Source organism: Propithecus coquereli, unplaced genomic scaffold (genome assembly GCF_000956105.1).
Source record: "Propithecus coquereli isolate 6110/MARCELLA unplaced genomic scaffold, Pcoq_1.0 Scaffold2, whole genome shotgun sequence".
Classification (NCBI taxonomy): domain Eukaryota; kingdom Metazoa; phylum Chordata; class Mammalia; order Primates; family Indriidae; genus Propithecus; species Propithecus coquereli.
The window spans coordinates 1,263,351-1,285,632 of record NW_012144966.1 but is presented as its reverse complement, the minus strand read 5'-3'; the positions used below and the strand labels follow the sequence as shown (position 1 = coordinate 1,285,632).

The 22,282-nt window shown below is 37.3% G+C and overlaps 1 protein-coding gene across 4 annotated transcripts in view; it reads right to left on the bottom strand.

Moving 5' to 3' along the window:
- The window catches only part of AZIN1 (antizyme inhibitor 1), a 35,235-nt gene that overhangs the window by 4,514 nt on the left and 8,439 nt on the right, over positions 1-22,282 (bottom strand). For 2 of the 4 annotated variants that reach the window (XM_012643605.1, XM_012643608.1), the window contains exons 3-9: positions 10,852-11,048; positions 7,743-7,916; positions 6,771-6,943; positions 4,029-4,163; positions 2,502-2,583; positions 2,077-2,151; positions 1,237-1,399 (exon numbers count right to left, since the gene is read on the bottom strand). In XM_012643605.1, the coding sequence (XP_012499059.1) occupies positions 1,237-1,399; positions 2,077-2,151; positions 2,502-2,583; positions 4,029-4,163; positions 6,771-6,943; positions 7,743-7,916; positions 10,852-10,953 (904 nt within the window). In that variant the 5' untranslated portion in view covers positions 10,954-11,048. Of the gene's footprint in view, positions 1-1,236; positions 1,400-2,076; positions 2,152-2,501; positions 2,584-4,028; positions 4,164-6,770; positions 6,944-7,742; positions 7,917-10,851; positions 11,049-17,843; positions 18,002-22,282 lie in introns of all 4 variants that reach the window. The other 2 variants (XM_012643607.1, XM_012643606.1) reach the window with 2 other exon arrangements.

Below are 22,282 nucleotides of genomic sequence, written 5' to 3'. Positions count from 1 at the left end.
AACACCAAGTGATCAAAACTAGCATCGAAAAACAAAACAGAAAATCTAATACCATCTATATTAGAAAAGGCCACTACCATGGTCTCCTAATGATGCACCAAGAACAGAATATTTCTTTGGTGAACTTTATGCCCAAAATGCATAGCCTAAAACATCTAATCATGAGGATCTATCAATCAAACAAACCTGAAACGAGGAACATCTAAAAAACTTCTACTCTTCAAAAACGTTAAAGAAATACAAAGTCATGAGGTGAGAAAATTTTTCCTGATTAAAGGAGAAATGACAAGTGCAATACATAGTTCTGGACTGTAGTCTCAATGAGGAAAAATAAAAAGCTGTAAAAGATAATACTGGGAAAATAGACAATTTCCCTATGGACTATGGATTAGTCCACGGTGGGAAAAAATAAATCTCCTTAATGAGAACAGTATTTCCTACAGCAATGCTGGTCAACACTGTCTACCATCTTTTTGTTGGTTTGATTTGAGATGGATTAAAAGGACTACTTGTTGGCCCTTGTTATTTATATTAGAAAGTATGAAGCATATCCCCCCTCCCCCACCCTGTGACCCATCTGAGGTAAGAGGAATGGAAAAGGATCACAACAAAACATCAGTTCTGCACAAGGGATAAGAAAGAATCAGTCATGTGGTGGAAGTTTACTTAAAACGTGCATACCAATCTAAACATCACAAACAGGAAAGCTGGAGTCAGGTGCTCTTATGGAATGGGACCTTGGCTATGGCATCTTGAAAAGCTCCTCAAGATGCCTATGGCTGGGCCGGGCGTGGTGGCTCACGCCTGTAATCCTAGCACTCTGGGAGGCCGAGGCGGGTGGATTGTTTGAGCTCAGGAGTTCGAAACCAGCCTGAGCAAGAGCAAGACCCCGTCTCTACTAAAAATAGAAAGAAATTAATCGGACAACTAAAAATATATAGAAAAAAACTAGCCGGGCATGGTGGCGCATGCCTGTAGTCCCAGCTACTCGGGAGGCTGAGGCAGAAGGATTGCTTGAGCCCAGAAGTGTAAGGTTGCTGTGAGCTAGGCTGACGCCACGGCACTCACTCTAGCCCGGGCAAAAGAGTGAGACTCTGTCTCAAAAAAAAAAAAAAAAAAAAAAAAAGAAAAAGATGCCTATGGCCGGCTTAAGACCACCAACAACTTTATGGCCATTGATTCATCTCCATGGTAATTGGAATTATCTACTAACAAAAATAAAACTATAAACCTTACCTCCAGAGGAAAATTTATCATTTTCAACAACTTTCTTCGCTATGATATTAACTGCAAGTGTAAATGCAGAAGACACATAGTAGCTTCCAGGTTCTGAAATTATCTTAATGCCAGATCCTTCAGGAAAGTAGATATCCAACAGAGGGCTGATAACATGATTAACCTATGGATTTAAAATCCTAGATTATAGTTTCAACACTGGATTAGAAAACTTATAATATTCAGAAATTGATAGCTATTAAACTAAGTTTCCCAGGAAAATTGAGCAGTTCCAATTACAGACCATGAAGCTTAGCTATTAATATTTAGTGGTTATCTTCAAGCAATTACTGAGTCAAATTTTTAAGTCAAAGTTTACTTTGTAACTATCAGAATGGCATTCATTTTTAAAAATACATATATTAATAACTCTAATACCAAATACCTAACTAGTGTTTTTTTTTTAAAGTCATTTTTTTATAATTGATAGACAGCAACAGAGGCGGCAAAATTTCAAATAAAATCTTTCCAGATATTACGGAACGAGAGACAGAGGAGTGATGTGCACCTGGATAAAACAGCTAAAGTTAACTTATGAATTCATTTTGTGCCATCAAGTACAGAAACACAACTGAAATAGAAAACCTTTTGTGATAATGTTACAGGGTTCCAAGAATTTTATCAAACATTTCAAAGTTAGCTAGGTCTTCTCACTGCCTGGATATTTTCTAAGAATGAAATTTTAAATAGATGTTACAGGCTTTACTTTCTGCCACTGTAAAAATCCAGATCTACACATCCACCACTTAAGTAGCAAACAGAGCAATTATTCTGATACATTATCCACTGAAGAAAGTTTACCTCTTCCAGCTGAAATTCGGTTCCTGTGAAGCCTCCACCAATGTCTAACATGTTCATTGCAAAGCCAAATTCCCCCTGGAGATGAAAAAAATACTTTATATTCCAAATTGTAATGGATATGAGAACATTTCAAAAACCCGGGGAGGTAAATATCTGTTCACACCTTTAGTACAGCAAGTTCTTGGTTTTTTACTAACAGAAACAGATTAATTCAATGTTACATATATTGTTTCACTGATCCTATCTATACTCTCTAATTCACTCCTTTACCCATTAAAAAAGTACAACTGTATAGAGTCATGAATGCTTATTTTTTGAAAAAATGAGGTGTGTGTTATACTGGGTATAAATAGAGTAATTCACACAGGCAGAAAACAATACTGAATCTTAGTAAAATATCAAAATAATTTAAGGAAAGAACTTACAGCCATGTCAAACACACATCGAGCATCAGATAGAGCATGAACATATACTTGAGATTCTTTGCAAGCACTTGAAACATGAAATCTGAAAGAAAAAGGGTAATAACTTTAAAGCAGCAAGTTTTAGAGGTAATTCCTTTCCATTATCATTCGATGTATTGACACTTTAAGTATTCATGTTAACTTTATCAAGTATTTTAAATATTAGAAGCACTAGTCTCCAATTATCCAAGCTACAGTACCAGCTTTTTACAAAAGTCAGTGTTTATACTATAATTCCATAAACAAAAATTTTAATAAGTTAATCATCAGTTGTGCTCCAGGTTTATACAATAGGGCATGCTTTTATGTATATATGGTAAAGTAACAAGCATGACCAATCAAATTGGTTCACAAAATCTTTAATTTGAACATTCAATTTTATCTGACCAAATACAAAAACGTGTCTATTGTAGCCAGGCGTGATGGCACACACCTATTAATCCTAACACTTTGGGAGGCTGAGGCAGGAGGATTGCTTGAGAGAAGGAGTTCAAGACCAGCCTACGGAACATAGTGAGACCCCCCCCCATTTCTACAAAAAATACAAAAACAAGCTGGATGCAGTAGCATGTGCCTGTAGTCCCAGCTACTTGGGAGGCTAAGGCAGGAAGATTGTTGAGCCCAGGAGCTTGAGGCTGTAGTGAGCTATGATGACACCACTGCACTCTAGCTAGCCCAGGCAACAGAGCAAGATGCTGACTCCCCACCTCCTCCCCGAAAGTGTCTATTATAAAATAAATACAAATGAACATTAATTAAACCAGTAAGTTACATTTACTAGTATTAGTGATACTTGAGGCTTCTAAATATTTAAATTTAACTGCAATATGGTTCTGTATATTGATTGTTAAATGTTAAAATTGATAGAACTGTATAACACAAAAGTTAATTTTTCTGTGTGTTGACTTAAGTATGAGCAAAACTCTCAAATATGTATCATCACCTAAGGTAGAATTAAAATTTTATCTAGGCTGACATGGAATGTTATCTATTGAGTAGGGTACAGCAAGATCCAATTTTTCATGTAAAAGAATTACACATATGTACAAAGAGATTTAGGAAGTTACACAAACTATTAAAGGTAAAACAAAGTTTGATTTATTGAAATGCTCCCCAGGGATTTAGAAGAGGGAAAGTCTTCAGAGGGAGAACAGAAAAAATGAAATAACACCTACAACTTAGAAGCTCAATGACACTTCAATATTCATTCACTGGAATTCTAGATAATCTCTATTCAATTTAAAAGGAGGTGATTTACTGTTTACTATTTTTTCTTTTTATTGGGGGAGAAGGTACATATGCAAAATAGTATTAAAAATGGCAAAGCATATATTTAGTTTTATTCCCCTTAACTAAAAAAAAGTATATTAAAAAAACTGAAAAAAGTTAAATATTAGATTTCATGTAAATGAAGTCCTAAATCAGTAACAAGGACCGACTATCACCATAAAATGGTTAAAGTTTTAAAAGTTTAAAACAAATACTCACTTAACCCCAATTATTTGGACATCAAGTTCCTTAGCACATTCCAAGAGATGCCTACAGTTCTTCAGTGTAGTACCAAACTTCATGTTACCCTCTTCGCCTCCAATATTATCTTCTGTTGCAATATGTAGTAAGACCCTAAGAGAAGGGGAAGATGATTGGGGCAGAGTTGGTTTACATCATCATCAGCACATGTGAAGCCTGAAGATTGTAGGAAGTGTGTTGATTATGTTGCCAGTGCTCCCAAATCCAGCGACGGATGAATCAAGTGAACCTAATGAAAAACAATCCTGTATAGAGAAAAAACTAGCAATTAGGGCCTAAAGCATGAAGCTCACAAGGATGGGATTTTGGAAAATGCAGCAAGTTAAGACTGTTGTAGCATCAAGACTCGGTTGGGTTCTGTAATGAAAGACGAGACATTACTTTCAAATGAAGTCCATCAGTCCATAAATTCACCTAGAAAGACTAAATTGAATAGCAATGCCATCATTGTCTTTCAATAAAAATATCAGGGTTTTAAATGTCTTCAAATTTCCTTAGATGTTCACACTAGCTAACCCTCCATCACTTATTCAGAACATTCCTATTAACCTCTTACATCCCAGAAGGTTTCTAACTGGAAAAAACTGGGAAGATTTATTTTAAATACATAGCAGCCTTTTAGTCTACTGATTCAAATCTATTTGGTATTTCCTTCCAAACCAAGATGAGATGATCAAGACATTAATTTTTCCTATTTTCAGGAGTTAAGTAATTACAAACACTAAAGGATGCAAATATACAAATGCTATTTGTAAAACTATTTTCACAAGTAAGTGTTACGTAAACACGTTAACTTAAAGAGTCAATGCAATTATGAAAATATATAGTTTTGGCTCTAATTTGACCAAAATTAAGGCAAAGGTTGGTAAGTCAGGACAAGGTTGATAAAAAGCAAAATTATTCTACCTAAGGGTAGAATCAGCTCTATCAAGAATGGACCATTCAGGCCGGGCACGGTGGCTCATGCCTACAATCCTAGCACTCTGAGGCCGAGGCAGGAGGATAGCTTGAGCTCAGGAGTTCAAGACCAGCCTGAGCCAAGAGCCAAGACCTCGTCTCTACCAAAAACAGAAAAAATTAGCCGGGTGGGGTGGTGCGTGCCTATAGTCCCAGCTACTAAGGAGGATCGCTTGAGCCCAGGAGTTTGAGGTTGCTGTGAGCTAGGCTGACGCCACGGCACTCACCCGGGCAACAAAGTGAGACTCTGTCTCAAAAAAAAAAACAAAAACCAGAATGAACCATTCAGTTTACAATCTAACACAGTAAATATTCCTGATAAAAGTTTGTCTTCAGGCCAGGCGCGGTGGCTCACGCCTGTAATCCTAGCACTCTGGGAGGCCGAGGTGGGTGGATTGTTTGAGCTCAGGAGTTCGAGACCAGCCTGAGCAAGAGCGAGACCCCGTCTCTACCAAAAATAGAAAGAAATTAATTGGACAGCTAAAAATACATAGAAAAAATTAGCCGGGCGTGGTGGTGCATGCCTGTAGTCCCAGCTACTTGGGAGGCTGAGGCAGTAGGATTGATTGCTTGAGCCCAGGAGTCTGAGGTTGCTGTGAGCTAGGCTGACGCCACGGCACTCACTCTAGCCAGGGCAACAAAGTGAGAATCTGTCTCAAAAAAAAAAAAAAAAAGTTTGTCTTCATAAGTTTACTGAACAGCATAAGTTCACTGAATAGGAAGATTTTTTTAGAAAAACAAGTGGCTCCCTATAATTTTGCCAAAAATGCTTTTATCCAAAGGTTTTCTGGGTATCTTCAGATTATCATTAAAGTAAGTCAATAAGAAAGTTACAGACATACAAAGACAATGCAGATATAATACATGTTTTCAGTACATATATAGCTCATTAAAAGTCAACGATTTCATAAAATACAATAGGCTTTTCAGTATATTCTAAAGGCCTCTTGACATACCAGTTTCACAACATAAATTTTGCCTGAAAACTTCCTGCTTTTAAAAAGTAAACTTTTTAATTTACAAAAAAAAAACAAAAAAAAACACAAAACAACAAAAAACCTATTTCTGGATGCATGCAGGTGTAAGTAAAAAATTAAACTACGTGTTCCAAAAGAAAAGTGTGAACCTTAAAAATGAAACCCCTTGGCCAGGTGTGGTGGCTCATGCCTGTAAACCTAGCACTCTGGGAGGCTGAGGTGGGAGGATCGCTTGAGAACAGGAGTTCATGACCAGCCTGAACAAGAGCAAGATCCCATCTCTATAAATATATAAAAAAAAGAGGGAGACACCCCTTGAATGTATCAACTAGGTTCCTAAGACACTGTCACCAACTATGACCATTCAAGAACTACAGCCAAGGGCAGATTAAACCCTCAGCTAAATAGGAAAAAAACCTGACCAAAATACATCCTATTCCCATGTTGAATAACTAAGAAGGTTACTGTAAATATGAAAATACATCAATGGCCCTAATTTGATTATCACTTCAACTTTTCTTCCTTGAATTAAAGATTACAAGATCATATTCTGATTGCCATTATTTTATCCCAATTCCACATGAAGGATCAGAAGCAAGCAGCCAATAAAATGTCATTAGCATTTTTCCATATAGGAACTTTAAAGAAGATAAATTATAATTATAATACCCATCACTGCTCTACCATAAATGCTCCTTCTTCCCAGGCAAACCCAACCCCCTAAATAGTAAGACAGTATTCTCAAGCACTTCAGTTTTACACTTACTTGGCATTTGGGTGGTTACGTGCAATCTTCTTCAATTCAATTTCATTGTCACATGTCATGATATTCACTCCAACCTTTGCTGCATACTTTATCTGAGACACTTGCTTGCAGGGACTTATGTAAATAATATTTTCTGGAGATACACCCAATTCTTGCACTAAAGCCATTTCATTCTGTGAAAATGGATTTTAAACGGTATCATCTAAAAAGTAAAATTTCCATTACTTTTCTTTTGGTTACTATCATACTTGTTACTTTTTGGTTAAACTAAAACTACAGGAAGTTAAATTAAGAAGATACAATGTCACAGATCATAGTCTGGTAAAGCTGCCTACACTACTCCGCTAAAAACCTTTCTCGGCCAGGCGTGGTGGCTCAAGCCTGTAATCCTAGCACTCTGGGAGGCCGAGGTAGGAGGATTGCTTGAGGTCACGAGTTCAGGATCAGCCTGAACAAGAGAAAGACCCTGTCGCTACTAAAAATAAAAAAGAAATTAGCCACACAACTAAAAATAGAAAAAATTAGCCAGGCGTGGTGGGGCACGCCTGTAGTCCCAGCTACTAAGGAGGCTGAGGCAGGAGGACTGCTTGAGCCCAGGAGTTTGAGGTTGCTGTGAGCCAGGCTGACACCACAGCACACTAGCCCAGGCAACAGAGCAAGACTTTGTACCAGAAAAATCTTACTATAGTTAGTAGTAGTTTGGTCTAGAACTAGCTCTAGCCTAAGAATGAGGAACAAATAAAGGTTTTCCATTAATAAAGAAAAAGAAAGCTTTGAAAGGCTCATCATTAAAACTTCCCTTCTATTAGTACACTTGAAAAGTTTGTAAATTTCCAATGAGACTATACATTTAAGCAAATATTTAAAAACACCATTCAGAAGCCAAACTTCCTTGCATTTGTTCTCCTACTGCTGTAAATAGAAGATGGATTTTAAATTGTAGTTTAGTGAAAAAAAATGAAAAATACTTACTTTACTGGAACAAGCAAATCCAGTTCCAAGAGCTGCCAAAATCTCAAGTACAGCTGGAGTAGAGTTGCATTTCACTGTGTAGAATGGCTTTATCTGAGCCACTACATTCTGCCACTGACTGTGTTTCTTCACAATTTTTCCAAGATCTCCCACAAAAAATGCATTTTTTCCTGTCTATTATGGTTATGAAAAAAGATAAACATGATTAAAGAACCACTGAAAACAAAGTATCATAAGTAGAAAAGAACATCCTTTTTTCCCCTCCATATGAGCCAAGACATATATTTACATATGCTAGTACATTTAAAGCTTCTTAATAGCAATTTAATTAGATCTAGTATACATTAAAGAAGAATCTAAACACATTACTTTCTTCTTTTGTAAATCTGACCTTTTGCTATGCTACACTGGCATATAAAACATGCTCTGAGTTTTTTTTAACATCATGTTGGGCATGGTAGCTCACACCTATAATCCCAGCACTTTGGGAGGCCAAGGCAGGAGGAGGACTGCTTGAGCCTAGGAGTTTCGAGGCAGCAAGGAGCTATGATCACATCACAGCAATCCAGCCTGGGTGACAAAGTGAGACCTCGTCTCCAAAAAAAGAAATCAATTACTGTGACATTCTCTTTCAGAATCAACGGCCTTGATTTTACTTCTTAGATAGTTGAGGGAAAGAGACCTATTTCCTCCAGCACTACCCATTGTTGAAAATGCTTTGGCAGTTCAGGATAGAATTCCCTAATAGAGTAAGTAGAATCAAGAATGCTAAACAAAACAGTATCTCCGTTAAAACGGCATCTTAAGATAGATGATAAAAGAAGAGAGTAACTTCATGGGGAAACCATTTTTAAGAAGACACAGTTGTTAGTCTGTGAGCACAGAGATGGCAAAATTAGATTTAAATACAGAAGTATACCAAATGTCAGATAAACCTGAATAAGGATAATGTTCCTTCAAAAGTAAAAAAAACTGACTTTAATTAGGGATCTGGGAGAGATCTGTAATGATTTTAAAGTTGTGGCTATTGTAGGACTAGAAACATGACTGTAATGTGTTGACCAGAGCATAAATTACTGAACATTAGACAGCAGACAAAATAATCTTATTTAGGATGTACAACATCCAAACATTGTTTGAGAAGCCAGGAAGTCAATTTCACTGTTTTCAACTCCGTAGCCCATGTTATTTGAAAATGTTCCTTATTGCAATATACTGCCACGTTGATAAAATATAAATGTAAAATACAGGTTATGTGTGACAGTTGTATTAAGTTGCCCATCCTCACAAGATATGGCCATCCATAGTATTCTGGCAACAAAAATTTTATATTTACTTTGATGGAGGAAAAAAATAAGATATTTATAGGTACCAGCAAGAGAAACAGGATAAAATAACAAGGTATTCCGTTTCCTTTCTTAGGCACAATGTGAGTCTGGAAAACTCTCAGTAGGCAATGAAAAACTAAAGAATTTAGGGAGCAGAAAAGCTTTGTATATAATAAATATTCAACAAAATTAAGCAAACTAAGGAAAAAGAACAAAAACGGAAAAGGTAGACAAGTTAGGTCATCACTATAATGACATGTGCAAAGGCAGACTAAGATAATAATGGGCACAGAGGAAGGAGGGAGGGGTTGAACATAAGGACATTATGGAGGAAAGACCAAGGCTAAGTAAGAGAGGACAAACAAAAGGAGGGCTGAGCGACTCAGGAAAAAAAAAAAAAACCCACAGAAGTACCACCCTTGAGCCATACAATTAGACAAGACTGCCAGAGGAAGAGAATAGGGATGGAGACTAACCTTCACTAAATGTTACTAAATGTGGGATAATTTAGTATGTGGGACAAGAATGGATGACAGGAATATTTCAAAGATTATATCTGACCCAAGAAAAGTGTTGCAGAGGTCGGAAGAGGAAAGTTAAGTGACTAAGAGAACGGTCACCAAAATTTGACCAGGAGCTTCCTGGTGACATGAGAAAATTAACTGAAGAGTGGCTTGGCAGGAAATGGTTGAATAGTATGACAAGTGTCATTATTTTTTCACAAAGTTTGATAGCAGAGGAAGAGAGAAATAAAGAGATTTTTGCTGGGGTGAGCTCATCTGTAGACTGAAGGTCAAGAGGAGAGAGAAGTTTCTTGGGTATTCTATTACCGAACACCAGTAACATGAAAATAATTCTCCAACAAGTTTGGGAAAACACAGGAAATTAGCTCCAATAAAGAAACAATTTCAGGCCGGGTAATCCTAGTACTCTGGGAGGCCGAGGCGGGCGGATTGTTTGAGCTCAGGAGTTCAAGACCAGCCCGAACAAGAGCGAGACCTCGTCTCTACTAAAATTAGAAAGAAATTAATTGGACAATTAAAAATATATAGAAAAAATTAGCCAGGCATGGTGGCGCATGCCTGTAGTCCCAGCTACTCGGGAGGCTGAGGCAGAAGGATTGCTTGAGCCCAGGAGTTTGAGGTTGCTGTGAGCTAGGATGACGCCACGGCGCTCTAGCCCAGGCAACACAGTGAGACTCTGTCTCAAAAAAAAAAAAAAAAAAAAAAAAAAGAAACAATTTCAATCAGTACATGAATAAATGAAAATAACTCTATCAGTAAATCTAAAATGAAAATAAATGACTTTAAGTAGCAGTGAATATGATTCGGTAGAAGTTGTCTCCTGGGGCAGTAGAGAGCAAGCATTCAGTATAAATTTTCAAATTCTCAGTCAATGTACACAACTCAGATTATGTGAAAGCCAATTAAAATCTGAAGAACAGAGTTGAGAAAAAAGAGTATGAAGCCATATTCCAATTAGAAAGTTGGCAGGCAACAGTACATCAATAAAACAAATAGAACATGAGAGCCAGATGCTAAAAGGCATAGCAGAGGGAGGGCTATCAGGAAGCATTTTTTCATGTGGAACCAAGAGAGAATCGTATTACCAGGGGAATGGGGGTTGGGGTGAGGATGGAAGAGTTAAGACAACCTGGAAAAGTTAACATCTGAACCAAGTACTTTCATCAGATGAATCTCAGAAATTAACAAAGCATTGACGTATTTTAGAATTTGGGAAATTATAAACACTATATTTGATAAATATGAGATGATACTTACCAGGGTATGTTCATAAACATAGTTATCAATAACATTTCCAAGGTTTGTTCCTTCATCCAACAGGCCAACGGAGTAGTTTGCATCATCAATAAATCCTTTCATCTCAGCCGTATTCCACAAAGCCGAAAGTCATAAACCAGGGAAAATAAGAGACGGGCCACCAAGCCTATGTCTGGGTCCTTAGAATATGCAACAAACTGCCAAAACAAAAGTTAAGTCAAAATCTATTATTCCAATAGTTAAACATGATGTATGAATTGTCAATGAAAGTGTGCTAAGTGCCTAATGAGGAATTCATGAAATCATTTAATACTTTCAGTAACAATGGATTATATCCTATAACGCCCATTTTAAAAAGCGAGTAAATATATATTTTATACATCTATAAAACAATGTCAATGTAACTTCTTGAGGGTAACCCACATACATACACAATATATTACAAGCCTCTATGATCACCTTATTCACCCAGAGTTACAGACCCAATCTCTATCATTCATCTTATTTTGTGCTGCTTCTGTTAACACATACAATTGTACTAATTTTAAGTAAAGAAAGCTAATGAGATAAGTATCTCCAGCCAAGAAATTAAAATATTAGACTGAACATCAATACAATGCCAGCCACATAACATAGCATTGCCAGTAACTGCAGATAAATGTCTTATAAATAAAATCCCCCAAACTATTTAATACTATAGCATTGAAAAAAATTTCAAAGTTGGTGAAAATAATAGAAATGAGTGGGGGTGGAGGGTGGTTTTAGGAGACAATTTACAGCTTTTTTTTTTGAGACAGAGTCTGGCTCTGTTGCCCGGGCTAGAGTGCCGTGGCGTCAGCCTAGCTCACAGTAACCTCAAACTCCTGGGCTTAAACAATCCTCCTGCCTCAGCCTCCCGAGTAGCTGGGACTACAGGCATGTGCTACCATGCCCGGCTAATTTTTTCTATGTATTTTTTAGTTATCCAGATCATTTCTTTCTATTTTTATTAATAGAGACAGGGTCTCGCTCTTGTTCAGGCTGGACTCAAACTCCTGACCTTGAGCGATCCACCCGCCTCGGCCTCCCAGAGTGCTAGGATTACAGGTGTGAGCCACCGCGCTCGGCCTAAAACTAAAATGGTACTAGCTACATCAAGTTAGCAACGTAGATCTCTAGGAAGTGATTTCATTTGTTGAAATAACTGGACTGGGTAGGAATCAGAAGACCTAGTCCTGGCTATAACATTTGATAGCACAGGGATCCTACATCAATTTCTCTAAACCTCAGCCACATATCTTAATTATTTCCTCAAAAGGTTGTTGTAAAAATAAAACCATAGCATGGGAATTAAAAATCTTTATAGAGCTAAAATTAAGTTGCTAATTAACAAAAATGCTATCATAATTGGAAACTAGGTAGAAGCTAGGTACATAACCTGAGCCAGTTACTAGGTATCTGTATGTATCTTGAGCCAGCTACTAAGAAATCTGATTTTTAAAAAAGCTTTAGGCTAAATCCTACCGCTCTCCAATCAATCAATCAAATAAACCTCCTTCCTTTCCCAGATCACTCATTCTTTTCTGGGGCAACACATACTGACATTTTTATCATCTATTTTTCTTCTTTGCTGAATTTCACTGGTCCTTAGTTTAATTTAGGAAATTATTTAACATAAACGTGATAAAACAAATCCTCCAGATGGGATATTACTCATTGTCTGATACTGATTTCTGATTGCCACATTAATAATGAGCACACCACTATACAATATATACATGTAACAGAATTCATCTTGTACCCCCTAAATCTATTAGAATAAAAAGGAAAAAAAGAGTTAAAAAAAAGAAACAAACAAACAATAGGCATAGAGCAGCTGTCTTGGCAACCTGTTTTAAAATCTGCACAGCTTTTCCTGTGTCCTTGATTCCTCCCACCACGCCCCTCCACGCTTCCTTGTTGCCTCATGCTAGAGTTCACCCTTGGGTGATGGCTCTCATCCTAAAAGTAAACTCCATTCCAATGGTTCCCAAAGGGTCAGCATTCTGGCTGCACCAAAACAAACTCTTAAATAAGCTGTAGTGTTAGTCAAATTTCACGGAATACAAACAATACTTAGTTTTAACTTTAAAACACTAATACAGATTCATTTCTAAGAAACCAACTACATTCAGTTCAACTCATCATATCTCTTTCATGCTATGAAACTGAGAAGTTGAGGATATTTTTTTTTATCAAGAGTTAATTGAGGCTTATCTGAATGAGCCCTGATACTTACACAGTGAAGTCAAATCACAGCCTGGACATTCTCTAAAGGTTGTTACACTGGGACTGATGTAAATCTGCACCCACATAGTAGACATTTAGGCTGAGGATGCATATTTATTTAAGCAATGAAACTCTAGCTAGAGCACCAATTTTAGGGATATCAACTAGAGACTAAGAGCAATATAAAATATAAAGGCCAGAGAAAAGTAAGGTAGGAACTTCCTGTTAAATTTAGCATCATCACCTTTTTGGCAGAACAGTCAGCTTTAACTTACTCTATTAACTAGATGAAAAAATATTAAATCAAGATGTTTACCCTACACATAAAATACACTTTGAAATAAAAAATCTTTCTCCTCATACAATAAAGTTTCACTTAAAGTGAACTGACCTATAATGAAACCATTTTTTTTTTAACATTATTACAACAGTGTAATAACACTGCAATAACACTGTAACAATGTTATTCAAGGACTTGCTGTGTGCCATTTCACTTAAAGTCAGTTTCCAAGAACCTACAGATACTCTTAGAGGACTTACTGTATCTCAGTTGGTAAGTCTGCAAGTATAATATATTCTAGCTAGGCCGGGTGCGGTGGCTCACGCCTGTAATCCTAGCTCTCTGGGAGGCCGAGGCGGGTGGATTGTTTGAGTTCAGGAGTTTGAAACCAGCCTGAGCAAGAGCGAGACCCCATCTCTACTAAAAATAGAAAGAAATTAATCGGACAACTAAAAATATAAAGAAAAAATTAGCCAGGCATGGTGGCGCATGCCTGTAGTCCCAGCTACTCGGGAGGCTGAGGCAGAAGGATTGCTTGAGCCCAGGAGTTTGAGGTTGCTGTGAGCTGGGATGACACCGCAGCACTCTAGCCAGGGCAACACAGTGAGACTCTGTCTCAAAAAAAAAAAAAATATATATATATATATATTCTAGCTATACACGTAGCATTTAGTACTTACTTGAACACAATTACCAATCAACTTAGGCATCAGCTGCCAAATACAAGAGGTCTACTTTTCAAGTCAGGACAAGATGAAGCTCAATTCCCTACAGCTACAGTGCTTACAGGAAGCAAATTTTCCTCTAACATTCAGGATCCTCAGTACTCAAAAAAAAAACATCGGGTCCACTGGCTCTGCATCAGTCTTACCTGCTGAATGCCTACTATATTTTATCAGAGCCTTTTTTCTGTATTAATATGATCATATGGATAAAGATTTTTTCCCCCAAGTATTTTCAAACTACATAATCTAGTAGGTTCAACTCTCACTGCCTGCTACACTAGCTTAAATTTAATCACAAACATTTATATAGCGGTGTGTCAGGTGCTGTTCTAAGTATTATATCTCTTCAATATTAATTCTCTTAACCTTTAAACCCACAATGATGTTATCATCCCCATTTTACATATGAAAGTACTGAGGCACAGAATAGTTAAGTGCTCTAGACATGCTGGTGATCAAACCATGTTTAAAACAAAATGAAAACCTGCCTCCCCATCATCCCATCCCTACAAACCACAGGATTCCTTTTTTGGAAATCGAATATGGCTCTCGGTCTCTTATGATATCCACATAATCAATTAACCCTTTTCGGACATACAAACCCCCTTTGTTGTTGAAAAAATCTAAGTTTATTCACGCTAGTATAAAACATCCTATCTCTTATGCCTACTAATAGCCTTTTTATCTTTCTTCATATGACTATTTTTTTTAATTTATTATTATTATGGGCACATAATAGTTGTATATCTTCATAGGGTACATGTGATGTTTTGACACAGGCATATAATGTGAATTAATCAAATCAGGATAATTGGGGTATCCATTACCTCGGGCATTTTCAGATGACTATTTTCTACATTTTAATATTGCTGTATATATCTCTGTATCTTTTGTCTATCAGATATTAAGACCCCAAATTTGAAATACCTCTTTTATCCACTTATTAATAGTTTACATGCAATAATGTGTGCCCTTTTGTCAAAGGTATACAACTGTGTCACCACCACTACCATATATTAGTTCCCTCATGTCCCTTTTGCAGCATATCCCCAAATCCACCCCAGGCAACCACTAACCAGCTTCCTGTCACTATAAATTAGACTGTTATAGAAGTAAAATATTTTAAACACCAACTGAAGTCCAAACCAAAACAGATGACAAATAATGGCATTATCAATATGAATAAAAATATACTACCAATATAAATAAAAATATTAGAAAGTTTGTCCTGCTCTAAAGGAAAGATACAATGATTGTAGAGTGGCTATTCATCTTTGAAATGGAACTGTCACTTCAGAAGTAACTGCAGAGTTGTTAACCAATCCCTGGCTGGCTGATAAAAGGACTGCTGGAAAAATGAAATAAAATTCATTTGCTACATTGGCATTACTTGATAAAAGGGATTAAGGCCCACCGAAACCACTAAAATAGATGTAGTACATGTAACATTACTTGGTTTCCTTAAACATATTGATAATCACAATAAAATAGCTGATTTAAAATACAACCAATATTAATAAAGCTCTGATGGGGGGTTATCTCTTAGATCTTCCCTGAAGGCTTTGAGATTCCCATGAATTCCTAGCCCAGGGTAGGGCTCAGAAACGAATGGACAAAGGACTTCACAACACTAAGAGTGGAGAGTTCTTAAACTTAGGGGTGGTGGTAATGAACTCCCTGGAAATGTGTTGAAAAAGAAGGCCCATCTTTCATTCTTTTTGTTCTGTTTTGCCATCAGATAGGTAATGTGCCAACATCAGAACAAGGGTTGAGGGAGGTACACCTCACAGGAATATGAAAACCCAGTCATTAAGCTTATGAAATACAAAAGGATACATCTTTTACATTCTTACAAGGAGCCCACATCCTTGGTGTGCAAGGGATCCACATGTACAGTCATGTGCCACATATTTGTCAAGAATGGGTCGAATGTAGAAAGCTGGTCCCATAAGATTTTTTTTTTCTTTTGAGATGGTCTCCCACTGTTGCCTGGGCTGGAGTGCAGTGGCATCATCATAGTTTACTGCAACCTTAAACTCCTGGGCTCAAGTAATCCTCCTGCCTTGCCTCAGCGTCCCGAGTAGCTACGACTATGGGCGTGAGCCACCATGCCCCGCTAATTTTTCTATTTTGTTTGTAGACACAGGGTCTCGCTATGTTCCCCAGGTTCATTTGGAACTCTTGGCCTCAAAACAATCCTTCTGCCTCAGCCTAGGATTATAGGCATGAGTCACCGTGCCCAGCCAATAGACAGGTTTTCTAATATACTTTGAGCCAACAAACTTCTTTGTTCAAATGAAATGTGACTTGGAAGCCCAATATTTTCAATAATTGAAAAGGGATAATAAATAGGTGGATAAGCGTAGGCTGATCGTGACCTGAGTCTTTCCGACTTCTAATATTATGCCCCTATCTCACTGAAGGAAGTCCTAAAGAGCGGTTCAAAATCGTACCTCTGGGAGTCTTTGCTTGCAATTTTCTTAATACATTAGTGAAAATACAATACGGCTCCATTGTCACAAAAAGGTTTATGTTCTGAAATTTTTGCCTTACTTAAAACACTAAAGAAATGTTTTGCTAAAATGTTTTTAAGAGGTACTGAAGTTAATTAGTGATAATATGTTAAACCAAAAATCTGAGACACAGCACGTTCTAGGGAGTCAGCATAAAAATAAGTGGGTATGTGTGGGGACGAGCAGAGTTCATACCTTATGTCAGATTTGCTAAGTTAATACACCACAGGGACTCTTTTTCTAGGAACTCTCCATCCTCTCCACTAAGAATGCAGACTCAAACCAAGTTAATATATCAAACCTACCTGCAATTCTGGGTGGCAATAAAAAATTCCCAATAATACTACACTACTTTTTCTGGCTTACATATCAGAAATGGGACTGATTTACTCGCTCCAATACATTATGGACCACTATATATACTACAGGCTGGTGCTGGTGGACCTTGAATTAGTTACATTAAACTTTTAAAAATCTAGGCTGGGCATGGTGGCTCACACCTGTAATACCAGTGCCTTGGGAGGCCTAGGCTGGAGGATGGCTTGAGGCTAGGAGTTCAAGACCAGCCTGGACAATATAAATATAGGAAGACTCTGTCTCTACAAAAAAAAAAAATTAAAAATTAGCTGGGCATGGTAGTGCACGCCTACGGTCCCAGCTACCCCTAGCTACTCAGGAGGATCGCCTGCACCCAGGAGTTTGAGGTTACACTGAGCTATGATTGTGCCACTGCACTCTAGAGCCTGGGTCACAGAGAAAAAATAAAAAAATTAAATATCTACTCTATGTAAATCTTAGAATCTCTTCACCGAAATGCTTCAAGACTTAACAGCATATCTATTTTTAATAAAAGCTCTGATGTTTATTGGTATCAATAGGCACTAGAAGGTGTTCTCTACTCAAGTACTCTTAAGCTATTTTCACAACCAAAGACCTTGTTAATATATGGTTGAGAGAGAGCTCGGGCTATTTTACGCTAATACAGTAGCTATAATGACAATACTACTTTTATTAACAAGTAATTTCCTCATAGCTGGGAAGAAAAAAATGTATAACATTCCTTATTTACACCTTCATACTGGTGTTTTATGGTAATACTGCCAAAAGAAACAAAAGGCTCCAAAGAACCACAGACTGCTCTCCGGAGCCTTTCATGAGGCCGCTGAGTCCTCATGGTCACCGAGAGGGTAGCTCCAAAAGTAGTGGCTGCAGCAGCTGGGCACTTGCCTTGTTACACACCTGCTACAAAGGCTTCTACAGTTGATTGTACTTCAGAAGAAACTGATACATCTCTCAAATAATCACAAGATAATTCTGGCAGCAACAGCCCACTTGACACCAAGCTGGATGAATATGAGTCTCGGATTTCTGAAGTGGAGACCTCCCTGGAAGTAGAACAGGGAGAGCTGAAAGGTTGAGAGTACTGTTTTAGAGACATCTAAGCAGGAAACCCAACCTTAACACATCAACCACTTTTCTAAAAGGAGTTTTACTCATTAAAAATGAGAACTTCAGATATTTTGAAATTTACACTACTACTAGTGTAACCTCTGAAGATGCCTAAGGGCATTTCTACCTTTATTCTTACATATGCATTTAATGAATTAGTGCTCAGCTCACAGCTTTAAAAACAGATAATGCTGTTTAAGTCCCCTCTGCATTCTACCTACAACAGAAAAAAATATTACTTACCACACAGAATACCTTTAAAAGTAATTGACTAGAAGCACTAGAAGAGGCTTCTAAATCAATGATGACTCTGGCACTATTGATGTGAGGCCTAGAGCAGGTCTGAATTACTAAAAAAAGGAAGTTTGAGTAAGCTAGGTGATCCTAAGATCACATAAACTTGTCACACTGGACCCCAAAATAAGTGATGGACAGTAACAACAGCCCATATCAAGTACTAAGGATAATCAGGACAGGGCTAGCTCAACTGGAAAGCCAGTGATTATGATAAATATCCTTAAACTTATTTTTCAGGTGATGAGGTTGGAAAAAACTAAGTAACCCTACTGGAACATCATTAAAGGCAGCTGATGAAGAATTATTTTAAAAGAAAAGAACAAGAATAAGCAGGAGGCCTGGTTAGTACCTGGATGGGAGAAAAAGGAGGCGATATATAAGACATGCGCGGGGACCCCTAAAGGGAATAAGCCCATCAGGTCAAGTATGAAGTACTTATGAAAAGGTTGCCCAGTGAAATGCCTCACAATAAATGTTAAAATATTATCCTAATGAGAAAACAAAATACAGAATTGTCACAGCAATCAGTATTATTCTGAACGTATATCGAGAGTGACATGATTAGACTCCCTTAAAAAATGTGTCTTGAAGACTGGGAGTGGTGGTTCATGCCTGTAATCCTAGCACACTCTGGGAGGTCAAGATGGGAGGATTTCTTGAGCTCAGGAGTTCAAGACCAGCCTGACTAAGAGCTAGATCCTGTCTCTACCAAAAATAGAAAAAAAAATTAGCCGGGCATGGTGGCATGCGCTTATAGTCCCAGCTACTCGAGAGGCTGAGGCAGGAGGATTGCCTGAGCCCAGGAGCTGGAGGCTGCTGTGAGCTAGGCTGACGCCACAGCACTCTAGCCCATGCAACAGGATGAAACTGTCTCCAAAAAAAAAAAAAAGCGTCTTGACTATTCAATATGAAGGACTAGATTTTTTTCCTGGAGAAAATGTGTACTCGCACACAAGTAACACACTTGAATTCCTTTTGGCAATTAAGATGTGATAACATTAACGATAACTACAATAATACAACGTGAGGCACATAACCACATTAAGTTTTCTAGCTCTCCTGGTTTCAATGCAGCACCATAGGGAATAATCCTTTAAAGAAATAATGCACTATTTTGGTTACCTTAGGACAGATCTAATTTCCCACCTGCCTCCTACCCCTCTCATGAAAAATTATATATAAAACATATGTTTAATTATTACAGCCAGGACCAGGCTAAGCAGGCTGTTAAGAAATTAGATTCAATACCTCAGAGGCCCCTCTCTCTCTCCCAGGTGGTAGTGGATGCATTTCCCTTAGAATGTTTAGACCTTTTCTAATCCAGTTTTATTCTTCTGTGTGACCTTAAAACAGTGTTTGGTAGCATGCTACTTTACATTCTGGTACAAGAGACACTATTCTGCTGACTGGCAGTTTAAGTAGCACTGACCTAGGTACTAGAGCCCAGGAAATACCTGGGAATGGATCTGCTAAGTCATTAACAGAAAATGTTTTTCAAGTCTTTTGCTCATTTTTCTACTGTGTTTTTGCTTTTTCTTGTTGACTCCTAAGAGCTCTTCACAAATTTATGATAGCAAACATCTCTCATTTTGAGCACTGTTTATTTGAGGATTGCTTTGTTATATGTGAATATACTAGGATGTCCCATTCTACTTTTTGTCACGCCAGATGTAATGTGCTCATCATGCTCAACCCTAGGTAATGAGCTATGAAGATCACCATACCCATTTAGGAGCTCTTTGAAAACTGAGTAACAGAGGATCCTTGCAGTAAAGAGCAAGAAATAGGTTAAGTATTTCAGTCTATATGAACAGAGTCATTGTTAAGGAGTTGTATCTTAAAAACATGCTAGGCAACTAACTAAAGGATACAAACAGAACATAAAACCAAAAAGCCCTTACAATTAAGAAACAGGTTTTTAAAATAGATAAATCTAAGGAGAAAGAACAAAGAAAATGTGTATATGTATGGTTCTTTATTTATTAATAGATGTTTTAAGACTATTGTGGCTAATGCTACTCACATTCACAATAATTATCCTAGAGTAGTGCTGCCCAATAGAACTTTCTGTGATGACTGAAATAGCCACTAGCCACATTTGAAATGTAGAGCTCATGCAACTGAGAAATGGAATTTTTGATTTTATTTAGTTTTAATTTATTAAATTTAAATAGCCAACTGTCTAGTGGATTCTGTTCTGAACTGAGAAGTTCTAGAAGATGCTGTTTTCCTAAGACATTGTCAGACTTCCTAGGGATCAAGCCCACACACATCACAGATAAAAACCCATCATTCCCAGAATGACTTTGTTCAAGGTAAGAAAGATCACTTTACAAGTTGACAAAGCTAGACAGTAAGTGGACAAAAGGTAACAAAACTCTATAGCAAGTAAATCCTGAACAGAGACTCGAAATATGTGCTTACACATCAGATAAAGATAAAGCAAAAAGTTTAGAGCAGAGCATTCCAAAAGGGTTTGCTGTCTTGGCTCCTGCTGCAAGTCTGTCAGTTACAGGCACTTCAAACCTCGTGGGTATGGCCTGGGCAGACTGATCATCCTGTAACTCAGTATGCCATGCAAATATTTTCTACTTCTGCATAATGTTAAGAACACTAGATTAAAGGATGACTAAAACTCGGCTTCAATAACTTTTGACAAAATGTTTGATTTAAGTGGGCATGAATGACCCTGGAATGGAGGAAGGAAAAATATCTGTGTTTCCTGGGCCTTACCAATATGTGAGCAATTCCACTTGGAAAAGCCTCCTTAGGCTTATCTGAACAATGGCCAGCCTAGAATGGCAGCCTACCATTTACCTAGATTTTACAGTTTACAAATCTTTCTCATATATGTGATACCTCATTTACTTTAATGTAAGTTAACTGTCACAAATGGTTTTTTTTCCCTCATGGGGGTTGAGAAGGAGAGCAGGGGAAACCCCAAAGTGGAAAACTATGAAATAAGATCAGATTGGGAGAAGAGATGAACATGTAGATTGGTTGTAGCTATTAATTTTCTCTGCTCAACTATCCTCTGTTGATAAATGCGAAAACCATTTATCCCCTTTAAAAATTGGTCTACATTGTTTTCCAATCTTTTTGACCCTCCTAGAAAAAATTCTAAATTTGACCAAAGTAAGAACACCATGTCCCTAAAACCTTATTTACCCATTAACAGGCTATTTATTCATATTGTGCTTGTACAGAATATTTTTCTGTTACTTTACATAAGCAATGAATCATCATTAAACACTACTTTATGCACACCAAGGGGATACACATACTTTAAAATCTGTGTATTTCAATGATAGTAGTTTTATTCATCTTTTTGGTCAAAGAGCATCAACCTCAATTAGTGAATGTTCTGTAGAATTTGCTTACATCACAGTATCTTTCAATTACCAAATATCAAAACTAAAATTCCCCCTTTTCTCCATAACCAGCGTCAATAACCTCCCTTTTCTACTGACAACAGTGAAACATGAGGAAGGAGCACTAACAAAGAATATTTTTCCTAGTCAAAACAATCCTAACTTAGGTAGGGCAAGTCCTATTAAGGCATGTGTAAATACTAAAAATAAGGCTGAATACGAGTATTTAAAATGCTGATGTTCTTATGAAGTTCCTACATGAACATACAGAGTCAACTAATGACAACCAGGTAAAAATAAAATTTTAAGCAACTTTAAGAGTCCATTTAAACAAATCTATTAATTGACTCCCTTTTCCTTACTTAGATACAACACATTAAAAGGTATATGATAATGATCAATTCAATCCAACTTTATCATCAGATCCACTAATAGAAGCAACTGCTAGAAGCAAATTTAGTTTTCTTAAGATTTAAAATATTTTCCATTAGCTAATTTACTAACCATGATTGGACCTATAGCTGAAATGAATTGAAAACTAGCCCACTA